The sequence below is a fragment of the Chrysemys picta genome, chromosome 8 (assembly GCF_011386835.1).
Source record: "Chrysemys picta bellii isolate R12L10 chromosome 8, ASM1138683v2, whole genome shotgun sequence".
In the NCBI taxonomy this organism is placed as follows: domain Eukaryota; kingdom Metazoa; phylum Chordata; order Testudines; family Emydidae; genus Chrysemys; species Chrysemys picta.
The window spans coordinates 45,182,732-45,203,153 of record NC_088798.1 but is presented as its reverse complement, the minus strand read 5'-3'; the positions used below and the strand labels follow the sequence as shown (position 1 = coordinate 45,203,153).

The following is a 20,422-nucleotide window of genomic DNA, read 5'->3' as shown; positions in this document are numbered from 1 at the left end:
GTCTCTTTTGTCCCAGTGTATAGATAACCAGTGACTGGAGGGTAGGCCTGGAGTCCTTCAGAGTGCAAACGAAGGCGTCAGTCTTCCCAGCGAAGAGCTTCGTGCCCTCAAAAGGGAAGGTCCTCAACAGTGGACTACCCTTCGTTTGGGAATCCTGACAAAATGAAGCTATGATGCTCATTGCATTACCACAGCTGTAGAGATGAACCTAGCTGCCATGTTGGCTGCGTCGAGGGCAGATTGCAGCAATATCTTTGCCACTAATTGGCCCTCCTGGATAACGGCCTTAAATGAATTGTGATGTGTCTCTGTCAACTTTTCAATAGTCATTCCGTTTCAAGTAATTTATGTAGTTGTATTTCGCCGTGAGGGCTTGGTAGTTGATGATCAGAATTGCAAAGTGCCTGAGAAGAACACTTCTCTGCCGAAAGGATCAAGGCGCTTCCAATCCCTATCATAGGGAGTAGTCCTTGATCAATGTTATTGGCTGCAGGAGTTGATAGCATCCACCACAATGGAGTTGGGTGAGGAGTAGGAAAATAGGAATTCAGATTCCTGGGCTGAGACATACTAGCTTTTATCTGCTCGCTTGCAGATTGGCACTACTGATGCCAGGGCTTGCCACAAGATGTTTTCCAGGACTAAAATGACCTCATTAATCAAGAAGGCGATTTTTGAGGAGGATGAAGAGTGAAGGATGTCAAAGAGCTGATGGTGGGTGTCCTTGACTTCCTCCAATTGTATCTGGAGGGTGTTTGCAAGCTCCTGGAAAACATGAAAGTCATCTGCCAAAGATGGAGTGGGAGGCATGATGGCTTCGTCCGGAGACTAGAATATGCTCCTTGGTGTCACTTACTCCTTGGTACCAGCTTCCTGTTCCTCGATCTCTTGAGGCAGTTAAGAAACCCTAGATGCTGCGGCCAAGGGGGTATTCCAGGAGGTTTCTTGGGCGAGGCTCAAGAGGCATGCTGTTGGTGCACCATGCAAGGGCAGCACAAGGAGAGACAGTGCATGAGTGGACCTAACAGACACTGCTATCAAAGTTCTCCAATCAGCAGTGTAGGGACGCAAGCACACTTACAGTGGAGCACCCATAGGGACACTACACGAAGAAGAAAAATGTAATGCTATACACGTGGTAACGAAGCATGGTGAAATCCTGCAGCCTTGAATGTACACCAGCTACCTTTCACTTTTAAGTACCTGAATTAAAGTCTGAAGTGGGCAACAAGTTATTTGGCAATTTTTATAGTCTTGTATATTTCAAAATGAACATATAATTTAGCATAATTCCCTGTAGAAAGTCAGAAATGGAACACCAAGATTGTTGAAAGTTCCAATTGAAATGCTTTGGTCAAATTGTGTGTGTCAAATCCTATACATTGCACAGTGGCAAGAGACCTAGCTCAAATGTGGTATTCTTTTCATTTTATTTTAAATTGTAAAGAAGTGTGGAGTTCTTCATAAAGTTCAGTAAAGCCGCTTCAGCCTTGGACTTGGGAAAAGGACTGAAACACTCATTAACATTAAATGTAACCCTGGCAGAGCACTAGTCTTTACATTGACTACTTCTCATTCTGAAGAGAATGAAAAGATGCATTTTGCTCTAAAGCAAGATTGTGTCAACCATCTTAGTAATATATGAAGTCCTCAAAAAGTAGTTACAAATACTACTCTCTGAAGACTATCCATTTACAACTTGGTTGATTTTGTATCCCACACTGTACCACAAACCAAGAGTGATTATTACAGTAAAAACTTTTTTATCTGGCATGTTGGGGAAATGGGGGGTGCCGGTAAGTGAAAAATGCCAGTTAACTAAACATTGGGTGCAGGGCGTGGGCTCTGGAGGGCGGTCACCTCAGGCAGCTCCCCGTACATGGATACCTGTCCCTGCTGCTCTTAGGCAGAGGTGGCTCTGCGTGCTGCCCCTGCCCTGTGCACTGCCTTCGCAGCTCCCATTGGCCTGGAACCACGGCCAATGGGATCTGTGGGCGGCGGTGCCTGCATGGCCATGCTTCTGCCTAGGAGCAGCAGGGACATGTCACCACTTCTGGGGAGTCACACGGAGCCAAGTAGGTAGCCTGCTGGCCCAGCGCCAACCTGACTTTCTATGACAATTGGAAATGCTGGTTTATAGAGCTTTCCGGCTGGTACAGGGCCAGATAACAGCTTTTACTGTACTACTTCACAAAAGAATGAAGTCCTTGATAAAAATACCTGATGGAGTTTTAGCTCTGTGTTCAGTCTGTATTTCCTCCAAACTGACTGAATTAGCCGAGCAGCTCGAGTCTCTTTTCGAAGATCTAGAAGCCGTGAACACAGAAACGACAGATAGGTAATAACAACCTAAAGAAATATATATATAAAAAAAACCACGGTAAGTTAGGACTGTTCAGGAGATGATGACAGTTTATATGATATATATATATATATATATATATATATATATATATATATAAAAACCTCTCTCACCCTCTCATCAGGAATAGTATTTGACATATCTGAATGATGAATCATAGCTGGTATTCCACCCAGGTCAGAAACTGCAGTATTAATCAACTGGAAATTTCTCTTTTCATTGTCAAGAAGTTCCTTATAAAGGACTGAAGTAGTTACAGCTTTAACACAGAAGGAAAAATATAATCATGTTTGTTAGTCAGATTAAGGGTTGTTTTTTTTTTTTTTTTTTTTAAACACTTAATCTGCTTCAAAACCTTATATTAAAGAATGACTCACTTTGGTCAAATGTTCCATCCAACATATTTAGAGATGTATCAGATTCAGAGGAAGAATTTAGTGCTACTGTACCAGTTTTTGTACATTCTACTGTTTGAGTGGTACACTGGGATACAGCTTCCAAAGGCACATAACATGGATGATAGTGGTGAATCAAATAGCACAATACTCTGCCATCTGAGAAAGATACTGTGAAGTTTTCCACCTGGTTTAAAAAAAACAAAAAACAAACAAAAAATAAAAATAGAAATTTTCTTGAAATTTCACACACTCATTAATTAGTACAAGTTTAAAATACGTCTCATTTGCCATAATATATCTGTAACTGGATAGGAATGTGGCTATGCACATTTCTTTTAATATATACAAAAGAAAATTAAATATATGCAATTCAAGTTATCTGAAAGTAATGCTCATTAACTGAGTCCATGCTATGGCTCTCCATTCCTGAAAGTCAGAAATATAAAGGGATGTCTACCAAAGTAAAAGTGCATCTCCTAGAACAACAATAGTTAAAGAAACCAGACATGGAGAATTCTATGAAAGGATCCTAGAAAGGACCTTCTATACCAGGGGTCAGCAACATTTGGCACGCGGCTCGCCAGGGTAAACACCCTGGCGGGCCGGGCCAGTTTTATTTACCTGCTGACGCAGCAGATTCCGCCGATCGCGGCCCCCACTGGCCGCGGTTCGCCGTCCCCATTGGCCAGTGGCCGCGGTTCGCCGTCCCGGGCCAATGGGGGCGGCGAGAAGCCACGGCCAGCACATCACTCGCCCGTGCTGCTTCCCGCCACCCCCATTGGCCCGGGACGGCGAACCGCGGCCAGTGGGGGCCCCCGCGATCGGCCGAACCTGCCGCGTCAGCAGGTAAATAAAACTGGCCCGGCCTGCCAGGGTGCTTACCCTGGCGAGCCGCGTGCTAAACGTTGCCGACCCCTGCTCTATATTATAGCATAGTAGGTTACTGATGTTTTTACCAGCGTCAAAAATGTGCTAAATATTTTCAGAATAAGATAAATACCTGTAGCCCATAAATCTTAAACATACTTAGCCAACCGACTACTATCTTGGAAAGCAAGAATACGTAGAGAAGCAGAATTAGGAAAGCAAGACAAGCAGAATAGAGAAAGGAATACACAAAATGCTATGGAGTTGCTTGGGTGGTACAGTATCCATCATCTTAGTTCCTTGATTTTTATTTATGGGAGTTAAAGAATGGTCACAATCCCTCACACAAACCAAAGGCATTTAAATGAAGACGGATTGTGAGACACACAATATCAGGGATGACATTCCACATACACAAGTATTAAAGAGAAGAAAGCATGGATGCACTTGAGACAGAAACAGAGGAAAATACACAAGTTCAGAGAGGAAGGAGGCTTCATTGATTAGGACTCAGAAATGGCAATGCCTGGGAAATGAATTTGAAGCCTCCTAAGCTTAAAATAATTAAGTTAGATTTTGCTTTCCTAAAGTGTGCAGGTGTGTCAGCCATTCTGATGAGCAGTAAGTCTCCTTGAAGAGGGTTTCACTCCTTGCTCCCTGTCCGTAAGAAACACCCTACCTCTTGTAAAAATGATATGACTGCTTGGGGAGGGACAAATACTCACATGACTATCTTTAATATTAATCTTAGTGCCTGAAGTTCCTGAAGGTTATGAAAAACTTATATAGTGGAGGAATTATTTTGGACCAAAAGGCTCATTAAGAACATGTCCTTTTCCACAGACTGGAATCAGTCACCAATGAGATCCTTCTAGGAAGTCTTTCAAAGAGTTTATTCTGCTTGCTCACTAATAGAGGGAGGATTTCCCTGGGCTGATATGTAGCCAAGCAGGTAGTATACACATTCACTGTGGGAATTCTCTATTAGGAGAATGTATTAAAAATAATAGAAATGCAACTGGACCCATGAAAACACATCCTGGATATCTGACATTCCACCACTGGGATAGTCCAAGTAAGACTGAGAACTTCATCCATTACAATGCTTGTAACAGATCAGTATTAATCAATATATATTTGATAGAACAGATATAGTGTTGAAAGACTTATATAAACAGTTCCCATTACAAGAAAATGTACTTGCAGATGTACAAAACCTGGAAATATACACACACAAAAACAGGACTACTTACCTTAGTATTGTAAAACCCACAAACAGCATTGACCCAATCCATCAGCAGCTTCACATTTTCGCTGTAACTTTCAGATGAGTAAGTACTGCTGGTTTTTCTCACTTTACTTTGATTAGAGCAGGACACTAGAGTAGCCATTTTTGTCTTAATATTGTGTGTATTCTTTAAAAAAGAAATTTCTTCTTCTAACTGCTCCACATTAAGGGAAACATCCACCTTTAATGGAAACAAACAAATCAATTTTTCTGATATGAAAAAATGTTACAGTGATCTTATATACTTGATGTGGTTAAATGGAGAGGGGATGGTTTCGGAGAAAGCATCTTATGTAACTGCCAGGGATTGATTGCTCCCACTATTTAGTAATATAACAGTTTCCATACTGGATCAAACCAGTTGTTGTTATTTCAGTCCAGCAGCCTAGATGACAGTAGCCAGTACCAGATGCTTTTAAAATAAGTTTATAGGGAAATGTTCTTCCTACCTGGATCGATGGTTGGTTTAATACCCCGAAAACATGTAGTTTTTCTTAATCCTAACTAACGCAATCGTGGAAGTGGTCATCTACATAACTAATTAAAGAGACTTTGGATCTCCTCCAACATCTTGTTGACTGATGCAAATGAATAATTCATTTCTCTGTAATATTCTTCAGCATTCAATTGCTCCTTTAGCTTCCTGATAATTCTGCAGCAGTATTCTCCTCAGGATTCTTGCATTAAGATATTATATATAATAAAAAAAAGTCTCTGGCCACTTGCTTTTCATTCTTATATCTTATGTTTTACTTTCCATAATGTTGGATTCACTTAAGCTGGATATACATTTCTGAATAATAATATTTATTTGGCTCAAGTAACCTCTTAAACCTTGCCATTAAGCCCAACTCTTCTACTCTCTGCTTCCTTCTTCCATTTAAGGCTATACATAATCCTTGACTCAATTATAGGTACACTAATTAGCCTAAGTCCAAAGGTGCTTATTTCTTCAGTTTTTCCCAGTTTGATCCCAGAAACATATGGTGGAATACGTTACATGGAAGAGCCACAGCTCTAGAATTCACTTCCTATGATTGTTCACCAAAGGGAATGTTCAAGTGTTTGGAAGTGGTATTAAATACATCCATCTATTTGAGCTATTTTTAGTAGCTCTAAGAGAATTCCTCAGCAGGTGGCAAGAAGTTAATTTCTGACCATTGTTATCACATACTTAACCTTTGTTATAGTGTCTGGCACAAGTACAAAAGAAATTCTATGAACAAGTGTACCTAATTAAAAGGAGTTCTGAATTGTATTACATTTTAGAACCTAGCTCATCAATGTAGCCAATAGTTATAAAGCACTTGAACAGACATTACACAATGAGGTCTAAACAGGAGAATCCACAAAAGATCATTCTCATGGGTCACCCAGCCAGGTCAATTCAGACTTGACGATTTCAAAGACTACACATTCTTTGTTGCAAACCATGCATTATCTCCTCTCATTTGTAACATTTCTTAAAATTCTTTACAACTACACACAAACTTTATGCAATACCTGGAAAGCAAAGGCAATTTTCCACAGCAGTGCTAAAGTTCGCTCTCTGTGCCTGTCCACAATATCCCTAGACTCGATTGAAGCACCTATAAATCAAATACAACAGTGATTAAAATATGTATTCCTGTTCTTCAAATGCATAGTTATTCTAGCACTACTTTTCAATTCTTACCACATTCATCTTTCAACTGAATTCCCCGCTCTTTAAGAACATGAAGGGCAACATCAACATTATGCATCTTCTGGAGACGACTTATTGCAGGAACTCTTAGCTTCTTTGAGAGACTCCAGTTTTTTGTGAGGAGTTCCATTGTTCTCCTAACAATAAAGAGATTTCATATTGAAGTGTCTTAGTTCAGCTTACAGAAGGATTAGACAAATATAGATAGTCACAAAACCATTCTGTATCAACTTACACAAGACGAATGCCACATTGCAAGTCTACAGCTAGATTTGTAACAGCAAAGTCAAATTCATCAAGTGGTGTCTGAACATGACTAACAGGTAATCCCAGGAAGCCAAGATGACGGGAAAGGTCACCTTCACCACTCAGGAAGTCTCGTGAAAATGCCAGTAGAACATCTTTACTATTCTAAGAGGAAATAAAATAAACTTAGACCAAGTGACCATTTTGATCCCTTCCCCTAAATGCCTTTAGCTTTGTTATTTGTCGTTTAGTACTATGCATAAGATACAAAAATTCAAGTACTTAAATATCTCTTCATGGCATTTAAATTGTGTCCACAATATTCTAACGCTGACACAGATAGCTAACTGGTTTCCTAATGACTGCTTTCATAACTTCCCTAGGTGTACAGCCAAAAAAAAAAAAAAAAAAAAAAAATCAAGCTGCTGTAACACTAGTTAATCATACCTGTTCTGCATCCTGAGAAGTTCGTGAACAATTTTTTCTTTTTATTTACTCATGCATTTAACTCATTAAACAGTGTTGTAGTCTAAGTAATGGACACTTTTATACCATGACTTGAACTAAAAACCATTTTTACTCTAGTCAGTTAGTAAATAGCCTCATTTATGTTTAAGTAAACATCTAGCATGACAGATAGGGACATGCAGCCTAGCTTTCTAGAACAAAGTATTGTAGGACAGCCCTCAGATAAACTTTCAAAATGCAAGAGGATTTAACTTCAGATGACAAATGCTGTGGCAGAGCAGTATTTAGTCTTAGAAAGAGAAGGAAAGCACCTCTAGAATGCAAGGATCTTGAGCTCCCTATAACTTATATGCACTTCAGAAGTCCTGATGGTAAGTCTTACACAGCTAGTGATCTCCTGGAAGATTTGCTGAGTGTGACTAGTACTAAAGTCTTAACATTAAAAAAGCAACTTTATATTATATGCATACAAAGTCATGTGTTCAAACATCAAACAACATCGTTAAAAGAAATGGCTACCATACTTTACCTTGAACTCTGCATCCTTGCAGAAGAGGCAAGGGTCATGGTCAATGATTCTAGACTGTTTGGCATGATCAAGAAAGCAAACTAACAGCAGCAATTTTTTCAATGTAAATTTAGACAAAGCTTCTTCATGACCTAAAAATATTAAGTTCATAAAGATGTTATTTATGAATGCAAAGTTAAATACTAAAAATAGTCTATTTTAAAAAGTAGTAGTTACCATCCCGATAAAGGTGAGGTACAGTGGGGTGTCTGTATTCAGCTGCTATATCAGGGTTCCAAAGTAGGCGACTGAGAATAAACATTGCCAAACCCATAATATCACTATTACTCTCCAAAGCAATCAGTTCTCCATAAATAGTCTAATGAGAAAAAACAAAAAATAAAGGAAACTCTTTAAAATTAAAAAAATGCTCACAATTGTATTATTTCTTTCTTTAGAGTTTCAGTAGGATATATTCAAAATAAATAGCAGTACACTATTTAAGAGTTTCTCACTAGCAAAAATAATTAGTAACCTAGCCCATTTTTTTGAAAACAGATTAATCTGCAAAACAGTAAACAAAGTTACAGTCCTAGTTTTAATCCAGAAGGTATCCCAAATGCAATGCCCATCTAAAAAGTTAAAATTAGTATCAATGTGATCTACTGGCTCTTCGGTGTCTGGAAAGTGTTCTCTGCTTCCATCAGGAGCTCCCTAACCAGTCCCAACATAGCTGGCTGCAGTATAGTGGGAGCGCACTAGGCGTCAATTTCCTACGAACTACTGAAGGGTAAAGTTACTTGAGCAACAGCAAAGGAGCATCAGCCCAGTTCCAGGGTATTCCTCACAGAAAGGCACTTTTAAATTGCCCGATGAAATATTCTCTTTTGTAACAAGACAACCATGAATTAAAAGGAAATGTGAAATTGTTCTCTTCTGATAATAAACCAGAGCTGCCTGCCAGCTACAGTTGAACTTGAGATCCACTCTTGGCACAGGCTTTACAAGAATAGAGTATCCATAAGAAGCATTGCTTACTTCCAGACCTATGCGTAGCCACAAAGGGTTGTAAGATAAAAGCCAGTTGAGGACTTTCTGTCTTTCTCCTGAAATGAATGCAAAGTATGATGAAATGTTAAATTCAGCAAACACTTTTAAACCATATTTCATTGTTACAAAGCCACCTGATTACAAAGATTTTCTACTCTACTTGCTACACTTATAATAAATACACTTTCAATTCTGTTTTACCAAAAATACTAAATAACAACATTTGTACATTCTTACCAATATCTTTCCAGAGATGCCTATCTTTCCGAACTAGCAAACGTCTAGTTTCAATCTCAAACTCCAGTCTCTTAATAGCTTTAACCATTGTTTCAGAGGTAAACAAACGGCATGCTGCACGTCGTAGTTTATTCAACCTGCATCGAGCAGTATAAGCTCTCAGGGACATTTCCTCTTTTGTTGGTGCTCTAGGAACACTGGCTTTATGATGATTTTCTGCTCCCAAGATAAGTGCAGCTGCATTTACTAATTGAAAAAAGAAAAAAGAAAAAACAGGTGTGTATATATATATATATATATATATATATAAAAATAACATAAAGGTAAAGTAGTATCTGTCATAACTATAAAAGGGAAGGGTAACAGCCCTCCTGTGTACAATGCTATAAAGTCCCTCCTAGCCAGAGACTCCAAAATCCTTTTACCTGTAAAGGGTTAAGAAGCTCAGGTAACCTGGCTGACACCTGACCCAAAGGACCAATAAGGGGACAAGATGCTTTCAAATCTTGGTGGGGGGGGGGGGGGGGAAGGCTTTTGTTTGTGCTCTTTGTTTTGGGGATTGTTCGCTCTTGGGAATGAGCGGGACCAGACATCAATCCATGCTCTCCAAATCTTCTGAACAAGTCTCTCTTATTTCAAACTTGTAAGTAACAGCCAGGCAAGGCGTGTTAGGTTTGTCTTTGTTTTCTCAACTTGTAAATGTACCTTTTGCTACAAGGTTTACCTCTGTTTAAGTAACTTTGAACTTAAGACTAGAGGGGGTTCCTCTGGGCTCTTTGAATCTGATTATCCTGTAAAGTTATTCTCCATCCTGATTTTACAGAGATGATTTTTACCTTTCTTTCTTTAATTAAAAGCCTTCTTTTTAAGAACCTGATTGATTTTTCCTTGTTTTTAGATCCAAGGGGATTGGATCTGGACTCACCAGGAATTGGTGGGTGAAGAAGTCTCTCAAGGCTACCCAGGGAAGGGAGTTAGCACTTGGGAGTGGTGGCAGCAAAACCAGATCTAAGCTGGTAATTCAGTTTAGAGGTCCTCATGCAGGTCCCCCACATCTGTACCCTAGAGTTCAGAGTGGGGAAGGAACCTTGACAGCATCTGTTTTATAAGAGTTCACTATTTTTCCTAATCATTTTACTTCTATTTAAATGCACACTAATACACAGATGACATATCTAGTATAATAGAACTCTGCATAAGAAAAATCAAACTTCTCAAGACCATACACTTTCAATTAAAGAACATGGGGGAAAAAAAATTATATAAATAAAACTTCAAAACAGCATTCAGAATTCAGTGCAACCTCTACTGAAACAGATAACTGCAGAGCTAACATTTGGGTATCAAAGTAGCTCTGAAAATAGGGATGCAAATTGAATTAGCTTTCATTCCAATCTCAGGACAGAAGTTCATGAGGGGGGGAGGGGGGAAGCAGGGGGAATAAAATAAAATAAAAAAATTAAAAAAAGTCAACCACCTCTTGATATAAAAATTACCCTTATTGAAAAGTTACTTAAACATACACACAGATAAATTAATGAAAGCTTAATTGATACTAGCTTTTAGCTAGTATATGATGAATAAAACCACGAGTTTAATTAAAAAAAACTCCTGGAGCAAGTTTTGCTTTATATATTGACATTAAAGTGTTCCCATGATTTAGCAGAAGTGCACTATTTCAAGTTACCTACTTTACCTTGTGAACTCTCGGTTTTTACAGTAAAGTCATCAGGTGTAAGTATGAAATTCAGCCACCAGGTAAAGCCTCGCTGCTGCTTTTCCTTCCAGCGCTCATCATAGAACATGTTTTTAGCAGCAAAAGGCATTGGATGCCTAGGAATGACTTAAAGGGGGGGTGGGGAGAGAAAAGATTATTTAAATAAATAACTTTAATTTGAACTTTGTCTATGTTTTTTCCTACAAATATGCAGTTCTTCACTTTAACTTGAGTGACTTGCACAAAAATGGAATTATGAGGAAAGTATTTAGACACCACATGCCACTTTTATTGTACTTGCTGTTGTCTTCAACTAATAAGTTCTTCAAGACAAGGACAGTTATTGGTATGACAGTTCATGCTATTATCTAGTGCTTTATCAATATTAGCGGTAATGTTAAGTAGCCTGGTGCTTTTAAGTATACTGAAAAACCTTTGGAGCATGATTTATTGTTACATTTGATTCCACATATCTGCTTCATGAGTGTACTCAGAATCACATCTGTCTACCATAAAACAAATTATTAGCAGAGGTGAAAAAAGAAATCTGGAAATAAGGGGCTACATTGTCAAGGGGACTTAGGCTAGGTCTACACTGGCAATCAAGCGACAAAACTTTGGTCGTTCAGAGGTGTTAACCCCCACCCCGAGATACAAAAGTTTTGCCGCGGCAAGCATCAGTGTGAACAGCGCGCTGTCGGCAGGAGCGCTCTCCTGTCAACAACGTGAACTCCACTCGTTGGGGGTGGAAGTAAAACAGCAACTACACTGCCCGACTTTCAGCGATACAGCTGTGTCGCTAAAAGCTATGTAGTGTAGACAAAGCCTTAGGCACCATTCACACAGCCCCACCCCCTTGATCTCCACTGTGGAGCAACGACTTGAACCCAGGTCTCCCATATCAGGTATGTGCCCCAACTACTGAGTTAGGGAGTATTCTGGGTTAAGGATTATTCTCAATCTCTTCTGCTGAAGCTGTTCCACTTTGCATTACTAATTAAATATTAATTGGACTAGAAAGTGAGAATGACTCTGCAGCCTGGTGGTTAGAACACTCCATTGGGATGTGGGAGAGTCAAATTCCAGTCCCTGCTCTAATTAATATTTTATACAACATGAAACAGCCTCAATTCAAAAGATTGAGAAAGACCCACCTAAAAATTCCCCATAGCCAGGACACTGTCCTGGTATATGGGAGACCTACTCTAGAATGTGGACTTGAACCCGAGTCTCCTGCATCCCAGGACAGTGTCCTAACCACTAAGCTAAAAGTTATAAGGAAGGCATCACCACACTACCACCTCCTCCCCACCATTTTGTGGCTCCACCCCCCAAAAAACTGTTTCAATATTATCAAAACAAACTGTTTCATTTTCAGCTTACCAAAACATTTTGATTTTTTGGTTCAGTCATAACTATCTGGCAAAATCTACATGAATTCGCAAGCAGTTTTAGGTCAACAAGAACAACACTTTTGTCAAAAACTATTAGCCAAAAAATTCGCCCAGCTCAATTATGACATTCAATTCAAGAAAAATTCTGGACTTCATAGATACTGAAAACCTCTGTTTACCTGTTTTTAATGGTTTTATGAAGGTCAGCTGAGACTGTGCCACACCATCAATGGGTTTAGTAGTTTTGTTGATAGTTTTAGACGAAGAACCTAAAAATGTTAACAAAACATCAGATGTCGGGGGGGGGGGGGGGGGGGGGGAAATGGTGAGACTACCACCACCAACAAGCAAGCAAGGTGTAGTTAAGGATTATAGCCTTGACTCCATTCTTTACCAACCCTGTCAATTATGGGCAGGGGTAGAACACGTGTCGGAGACACTATAGAAAATTCCTTAACTCTAGCTGGTATAGGTTGAACAGAGGTTTTATTTTTAATCTTTAAATTAGCATACTTCAGTGTTTCAGGAAAAGTAAAAAACAATATTTCAATGTTTTCTGTGATGGAGAAACATTAATTCTCTAGATGCTATGTAAGCATATTATACGTAAGTCTTCTGGCTAATGAATGCTAGAAGAAAGCAGATAAATTGCTTTGCTTGGCAGCTGTAAAAAGAGTGAAAGAAAAAAATTGAAGTGATAAGCTGACAATTAAAAAAGCACTACTGCATTCCATGCTTCCTCACCACACTGAGAAAAAAGTATTACCATTAATTGTTCTCAGAAGATACGCATCCTAATGGACTACCCAATGGACTTTAAAGTCTATTACCAGCACAAGGTATTAATTTCCAAATTTCAAAATTCTAAGCCACTGGCATCTATCTGGATGGTCTAGTGGGTAGGAACCTAGCCCAGGCCATGGGAGACCTGGGTGTCCTGAGGTTCACGGGACCGCCTGGGTTCAACTCCCTATTGTGACACAGACTGTGAGCTTGGGCAAGTCGTTTAGTCTCTGGATCAGTTACCCATTACAAAATGGGATTTTACTTTGTGTTCATCACTGAAGGAGGCAAGATATGAATTCATTCTGAACTCCTGTGCTGTTCCAGAGCCAAGCACCATTCAGCATTTATATGCTCAAGAAGAACAATGCTAGGTTTCAAATAAGTTAAATTGGGTGTAAGTGTTTCAAAGTTACATTTCAATAGTGAAATGTAGCTATATTTAGGGCTGGGGCAAACTGTGTACTGTTCTCTCTTCACGCTGCCTCTGTGTTGTTATATCTGTATAACCCTATGAAGACAATGGTGAACATATTTTGAAGACAAAGATTACAGATATAATAGAGCAGATTTTCACCTGCAAGAACCTTTACAGGCAGTTATACCAGGGCAGGAAAACCCCATCCTAACTTTAAGAAATGGCATCATGAGGGTCACTTTTCAGAGCAGATGTATATTTTAAGAAAATTATAAAGTGTTAGCACACCAAAGAGAATTATACTTATGTGAGACTGCTAAATGAGCCAATCGTAAGAAATAGAGTGAGCAGAGAACCATGCCAATCGTAAGAAATAGAGTGAGCAGAGAACCATGTGTAGAAATTTATGGCACCAGAAATGCATTCACACCTGTGAGCCATTGTGAATAGTCTTTTAGAGAATACCAGATGAGACATTTAAGCAAACTTTTTGAAATGCATTAATACTAAGTATTTTCATTTTTGACAGCATGTCACATTCCATGCTAGATTTTCCACAGCCCCACCAAAGCTTATCTAGCACTTCCTCTCCTCATTTTAAAATCCCCTTCATCTACCACCTCTACCCAAATGTCTTGCCTGAAATAAACTGCTCAGAACCAATGCTTTGCTCCACAAAGCCACAGGAGACAAATCTAGTGCTTTCCCAGCAATGTTGCTAAATATGGCAAGTCTTCTAGCACACTACAAGACTATTTAGCAGATACCAATTAAGTGGCTTCTGCTAAATGAATGCAGACAGTGTATTCTCTAGCCAAGCTTTATTGCTACCAGACAACTTGAGAAGTTGCTACAGTATCGTAATACTTGCTGCAGAAAGAGGTACTGAAATGCTGAGTTCTAGGGATCCCCTTATAACATTTTAGCAAAATATGGAGACACTCAAGTTATTTTCTTTCACTAAACAACACAAATGAAAAATGCTCACCAGTTTTCTTTCTGTGGTTTAATTTCTCTCTGCTTATGTGCTTAGAGACCGATGGTCTTACAGTAGTTTTTATTTTACTGTCAACACAAGATGTAAAGATTCTTTTGGTTTCTGTTTCTTCCACATATTCTGTAGCTGTAGCCTTAATATCTTCCAAGTATACTTCATTTTTCCTCTTACGACTACGTAAAGTAGATCCAATGGAAGATGAATATATTTCATCTTTGGTTTCACCTGAGATGGGATCTATAACTGGAAGGTTCTGGAGTATTTCTAACTTTGAATGTCTAGGAACCATACTTACTCCTTCCCTTATCATATTAAGAGATTTTCTAGATTTTGGCTTAGTTGTCTCCATTCTTTTTCTTTCAGCAGCAGACGACTTATTTTTGATGACAGTAGCAGAAAGCACAGGACGTTTTTTTGGTTGTTCTCTTTGGGAGCAACTGCGAGTCTGAAGGTCCTCATCAGAAAGAGGAAAATTGAGATGATTTTGTTCAGGTTTGGTACAATGAAGTAACTGAGATTTCGCTATAGGCGTCTCATCAAGGACATCATTTGGAAACTTATGTTCTACAGATACACTTATGAACTGCATTTTTTCATTTTCTTTCCATTTTGAAGATGACGACTTCTCTGTGATACAAGTCTCCACACTGGAGGATAAAGAGGATGGTGAAACAGATATGTGGACTTGAGACACTGATTCTATAGCTAAGTTGTCTTTTACAAACTGATCGGGTGACAATATGGGAGCAACTTGCTCTGCTACAACTTCTACATTAAGTTGATAACTGTCATTTATAAAAGAATCTGGACTTAAAATTCTCCTTTGAGTCAAAGAGGAATGCAAGGCTGCCGTCCATTCCAGAGCACAAACAGGTGAATGTGTATTTGATCTGTGTGCTTGTACTAATCCAGAAGGAGAACTGTGTATACTTGAGGATTTTATTTCCTCATTAGGATTATGAAGTTTCTTGATGTTACATGTGTGTATTTCTTGCAATAATTCATCATTTACCACTGTACCAAGAACTGAGTATGTAGTAGATCTTCTCATTGAAAGAGGTGTGCAAATGGTATCATGATATTCTTGCAATACAGGACTGATAGGAGATATAGGCAGTTTGTTTTCTAAAGTGATAAGCGAGTTTTTTGGGGGGGACATGCTACCTCGTATCACATCCAAATTTTCACAGGATTGGAGTGGGCTTCTAACTGTATCTGTTTTTTTGGAAACACGAAAAGTTTTGTTAACATTTTTAACATTTAAATGTTTTTTCTTAGCTCTTGTAGAAACTGATCCTTCTGAAGTATTTTTCTTTTTAATAGCATCCCAAAGACTCTTCTGAAAAACCACAAAAAAAAAAAAAAAAAAAATTAGAGGGTTTGCAAGGTAGTTGTTTTTTAAATATAATGCACTTATATATCCATCCACACAGATAATGAATTGATAGCTAACAGATACAAAAACTAAGTTTTTAATTTTGGGTTGTTTAAGTTATTTTGAATAGATACACACTAAAAAAGTAATATGTAGCCACATGCTCTATGCACTTACCATAAACTTTAAAATGCCCACATCAAAAACCACACACCAACATAGCTGAAGCACAGCAATACAATGCAATATAATCCATAATCAAACCAACCAGGAAAATAAGCTAAAGCCATTTTTCTACTCCAATAATTCACCCTTAAGACGTACTACCACTTTCAAATGGGAAAAGAAAAATTTTGCAGTATTCACTGGATTTGGGCTATTTCAGGATCAAGGAGAGCAAATTCCAAGTTATTGGGGGATCCCACTGAGGATACCCATTCAACAATTCATCTGTGTCTACACTAGTAGAAACAATTGGTACATTGCAAAATTTTGACTCACATGCAAGCAACAAATAAGACAAAAATAATTAGTGTTAATTAAAAATACATTTCTTACCTTTTTCTTCAGAGGCTGCTCAGCAACACCCAACAACACAGCCTGATGTTTTACAATGCCATTAACAATAAAAGTTACCAGTTCTCGGACTTTTCCTTCTTCTAATGGCGTCCATGTGATAGAAATAAAGATTCTTTCTCCAGACTATGAGAGAACGAAGCGTTAAAACAAAAACATTGTAAGGACATGAAAATATTTTTAAGAGAATTGATCATTTAAAAAAGAAGCAGCGAACAAAAGTGTTAGTGTCTGTGAATGCTTTTAAGTAAAGTGCTATATAAATGCTAATTAGTATGGCTTACATTTTCAGCCACTGAGTGCATAAATATGGGTTGGCGTCTCTAAATTTATGCACCGAACTTTAAAAATGTTGACTTATTAGATGAATTACAGTTGTTATGATGGAGGACAGGTGAGAAAGTACAAATACACAATAGTGAGGTTAGGAGATAGAATGGATATAAGAAAGGAATGTGATTTTCATAGAACATCGGGGTTGGAAGGGACCTCAGGAGGTCATCTAGTCCAACCCCCTGCTCAAAGCAGGACCAATCCCCACACAGGAAAACCTGCTGTCACATTATTGACTCGAACTGGGACCATATAGTTCATTGTTGCAACCAAGGTCCTGTAGTGGCACCAAATCTTGTATAAAGGGGGTCAAATAAGGTATCTAAGACAAAATTATGGTTTGCTGGTTATGATTATGCTGTCTATATGTGTGTATCATTTTTGTAGTTGAAGTTATGAATATTGGCTCTATACTGTCTGTATTTCAAACTTATGCTATGCTTCTGGGTGACATCCCAGCTCTGCCTAGCCTGCTTGATGGCCCATTAAGGACCATCAGCTATATAACTGACCCATTGAGAGAAGGCAGATACGCCTTGTAACTCAGCAAAGTATGCAGGGACTTGCCCATGTGACTCCAGACTCCATTTTGCTGTAATTTTCCACAGTAAGAACCAAGAGGAGTTCCTACACCTGGAAAAGACTATAAAAGGCTAATGCCTCATCTCCACCTTGTCTTCAGTCCTGCTTCTTACCTCTGGAGGGATTTTGCTACAAACTGAAGCTCTAAACAAAGGACTGATGACTCATCCCAGCTCTGGATGTACTCCAGAGTCTTGATTTGAACCTGCAGTTTATTCTATCACTGCTACAAGCCTGAACCAAGAACTTTGCCATTACTGTATGTAATTGATGCCATTTACCAATTCTTGCTCTCATCTATATCTTTTTCCTTTTATGAATAAACCTTTAGTTGTTAGATTCTAAAGGATTGGCGTGATTTGTGGGTAAAGTCTGATTTGTATATTGACCTGGGTCTAGGGCTTGGTCCTTTGGGATCAAGAGAACCTTTTTTCCTTTTACTGGGGTATTGGTTTTCATAACCATTTGTCCCCATAATGAGTGGCACTGGTGGTGATACTGGGAAACTGGAGTGTCTAAAGGAATTGCTTGTGTGACTTGTGGTTAGCCAGTGGTGTAAAACCAAAGTCCTCTCTGTCTGGCTGGTTTGGTTTGCCTTCGAGGTGGAAAAACCCCAGCCTTGGGCTGTAACTGCCCTGCTTTAAGCAATTTGTCCTGAATTGGCACTCTCAGTTGGGTTCATTACATTATTAGCTGTTAAAGATCAGTACTTCATTCATATTTTGTAGTACATATATTTTAATGCTTGTGAAAAGGGCTATATGAGAGCACTGTAAGCAAGAAGGTGAATTATAGATATGCAGGAGTAATATTGTTAAATATCCTAAATAACTATCGGAACATAAGCAAAATTTTAAATAAGCATATTTAGATTTTCTAAGTAATTTTGTTCTCATTTAGCTCAAGTACCCAACTTATAAGTTGTGTGTTGATTAGAGCAGATAGACCAATAAGGTCATTGAAAAATAATGAAAACAGTGTCCTTCTCACATGCCAGTAGCTCAACTCTGGGATGGTGCACGGGATTAGAATTAATTTGTTGAACAGCTTGAACTCAGGGGAAGATTCTTGCCAAACACTAGATGAGCTACCCTACTGTACATTTTGCTGCTCTGCTGACACACCAGTAAGGTGAAAAATGCCAGTTTCTAGCATTACCATTCAATATAGCAGCAAAACAGGCAGATGATGATGATGATGATGATGGAGAGAAACAAGACAGCAGTGGAAAACCAAAGACGGATATTATGTAATGCCTGAAAAATCTCATTATATTTTGCTGGTCCTTGTAGCAAAAAAAAATAAAATAAAAAAAAACATCTTTTTATGCTAAAGAGGTTCCATACACAATTAACTCATTTAACACATTTACTTGCACTACTGGTAGTAAATTGTGGCAGCTGTCACTTCCTCAGGAGATTCTGCTTCTTATGCTGTCAGAAGGCACTTGTCAAAATTTGCTACCTGCTGTTACAAAGATGTACTGTATACTCCTGGGAGAATGCTGCACCAAAAAAATTAAAAATTCCACACACAATATTTTAAAATTCTGCCTATTATATTTGTCAAAATAACTACACCAGTTTCAATTATTTTTGGTCACGTATTTCGAAATACCTGTCAGAAAAGTACGTCTGTAACAATAAAGACAACAAAAAAGATTCAGGAAATGTCTTTTGACAAATAGATTCCTTACTAGTCATATCAGATAACGTGACATCTGTGGTTCTTCCCATTGGGAGTTTGGGTCTAGCAGTGACCAAAACAGCCTTATGATTAAATTGTATGATGTTTTATCTTAAGAGTAGGAACAGCAAAGAACACATACAAGAGATTGAGAAAGACCCACCTCAAAATGCCCCATAGCCAGGACACTATCCTGGTATACGGGAGCCCTACTCTAGAATGTTTTATCTTAAGAGTAGGAACAGCAAAGCATAAGAAGTTTTTGAACCACACAAAAGGCGACACATGTCTATCTTACCTAAAGCCTGACCAATTTGAAGCAGACATAGGCTAAGCTTCCTCGAGACACACCTACCCCCCCCCCCCCCCCGCCGGGTTGATTCGTCAGTTTCTCCCCCTTAATTATCTGCCCTCTTCTAGAGCGAGTGTGTCTTTAAACCATCCTGAAGCTTTTGATACTCCTCCCCCTCAGAGGGCCTGAGCCGGGGCATGGAAATGAACGCATTGCTCCTGAGCATATTGTCCTCCCCCTTCCTTGGTAAAGCTGATAGCGGATTAACTCAGTCAAGGTTCATAAAATTATTACAGGCAGCTCCAAGCCCGTCACGCCGGCTCTGGGCATGTAACCGCACCGCCCCAACGAGCCCCTCCAGCCACGGGGGCTGCCAGGGGCGCCGCGCAGAGGTGGGGCTGGTGAGGGGACGCGAAGCCGCAGCAGCTCGGGCTCTCCCCCAGCCCGGCCCTACCTGGATGAGGAAGCTTCGGCGCTCCAGGCTGAAGCCTGTGGAGGGAGCCGGGAAGCGGTCGATAACCACATCAGCCTCCTCCGGGTTGGGGTTATCTACGGCCAGGAGCCGGGTGCAGGAGGCGCCGGGCCGGAGGCTGCCGAAGCTGAGGAAGGGCGGCCGGGAGAAGTGGGTGAGAGTCAGCACGGCTGGGTCCTTCTCCTCCTCCTCCTCCCGGCCAGCCCAGCGCCGCCTCCGCCGCCCCGGGCTCTCGGCCGGGCTCAGTCCGCAGGCAGCGGCGGCTCCCCTGCGCAGCAGCTCTGCAGCCATCGTCGGCTTGTTGCTGCCGAGACTCGGCGCTGCCCGGTCCCCGCGCAGCGCGGACAAACCGCACGAGCCAGACGCATAAACAGGCAGCACGATACTAACCGCCCCGGCCAACCATTCAAACCCAGCGCCACCGCCAATCCCCAAGCGCCCCCACGGCCCGCCAATCCCCACACAGCCCTGTCCCAACCCACCCACCAACCAGCGGCGCAGCGTCTCTTCCAGGCCACCAATCGCCATACAGCGCCCACCCTGGAGCCTCTCCGCCAATCACTACCCGGCGTTTTATTTAAACATCAGCTCGGAGATAGTTGGCTGGAGGGCAGCTCCCCAGAGCAGGCTCTACAAGTGTATCAGCACAAAGTGCTGCCCTCCCCTTTTGCTACTGGGAGCGGTTTCTG

The 20,422-nt window shown here is 40.0% G+C and overlaps 1 protein-coding gene across 2 annotated transcripts in view; it reads right to left on the bottom strand.

Annotated features, from left to right (window-relative positions):
- The window catches only part of ASPM (assembly factor for spindle microtubules), a 39,378-nt gene extending 19,219 nt beyond the window's left edge, over nt 1–20,159 (bottom strand). Inside the window, exons 1-16 of one of the 2 annotated variants that reach the window (XM_065554411.1) lie at nt 19,716–20,159; nt 16,351–16,494; nt 14,409–15,756; nt 12,399–12,488; nt 10,805–10,951; nt 9,109–9,354; nt 8,860–8,927; nt 8,059–8,200; nt 7,843–7,973; nt 6,835–7,010; nt 6,591–6,736; nt 6,419–6,504; nt 4,881–5,096; nt 2,740–2,944; nt 2,476–2,621; nt 2,221–2,349 (exon numbers count right to left, since the gene is read on the bottom strand). In XM_065554411.1, coding sequence (XP_065410483.1) covers nt 2,221–2,349; nt 2,476–2,621; nt 2,740–2,944; nt 4,881–5,096; nt 6,419–6,504; nt 6,591–6,736; nt 6,835–7,010; nt 7,843–7,973; nt 8,059–8,200; nt 8,860–8,927; nt 9,109–9,354; nt 10,805–10,951; nt 12,399–12,488; nt 14,409–15,756; nt 16,351–16,494; nt 19,716–20,024 — 3,729 coding nt within the window. In that variant the 5' untranslated portion in view covers nt 20,025–20,159. The remainder of the gene's footprint in view (nt 1–2,220; nt 2,350–2,475; nt 2,622–2,739; nt 2,945–4,880; nt 5,097–6,418; nt 6,505–6,590; nt 6,737–6,834; nt 7,011–7,842; nt 7,974–8,058; nt 8,201–8,859; nt 8,928–9,108; nt 9,355–10,804; nt 10,952–12,398; nt 12,489–14,408; nt 15,757–16,350; nt 16,495–19,715) is intronic. The other variant, XM_065554412.1, reaches the window with a different exon arrangement.
- Between the last annotated feature and the right edge of the window lie 263 nt (nt 20,160–20,422).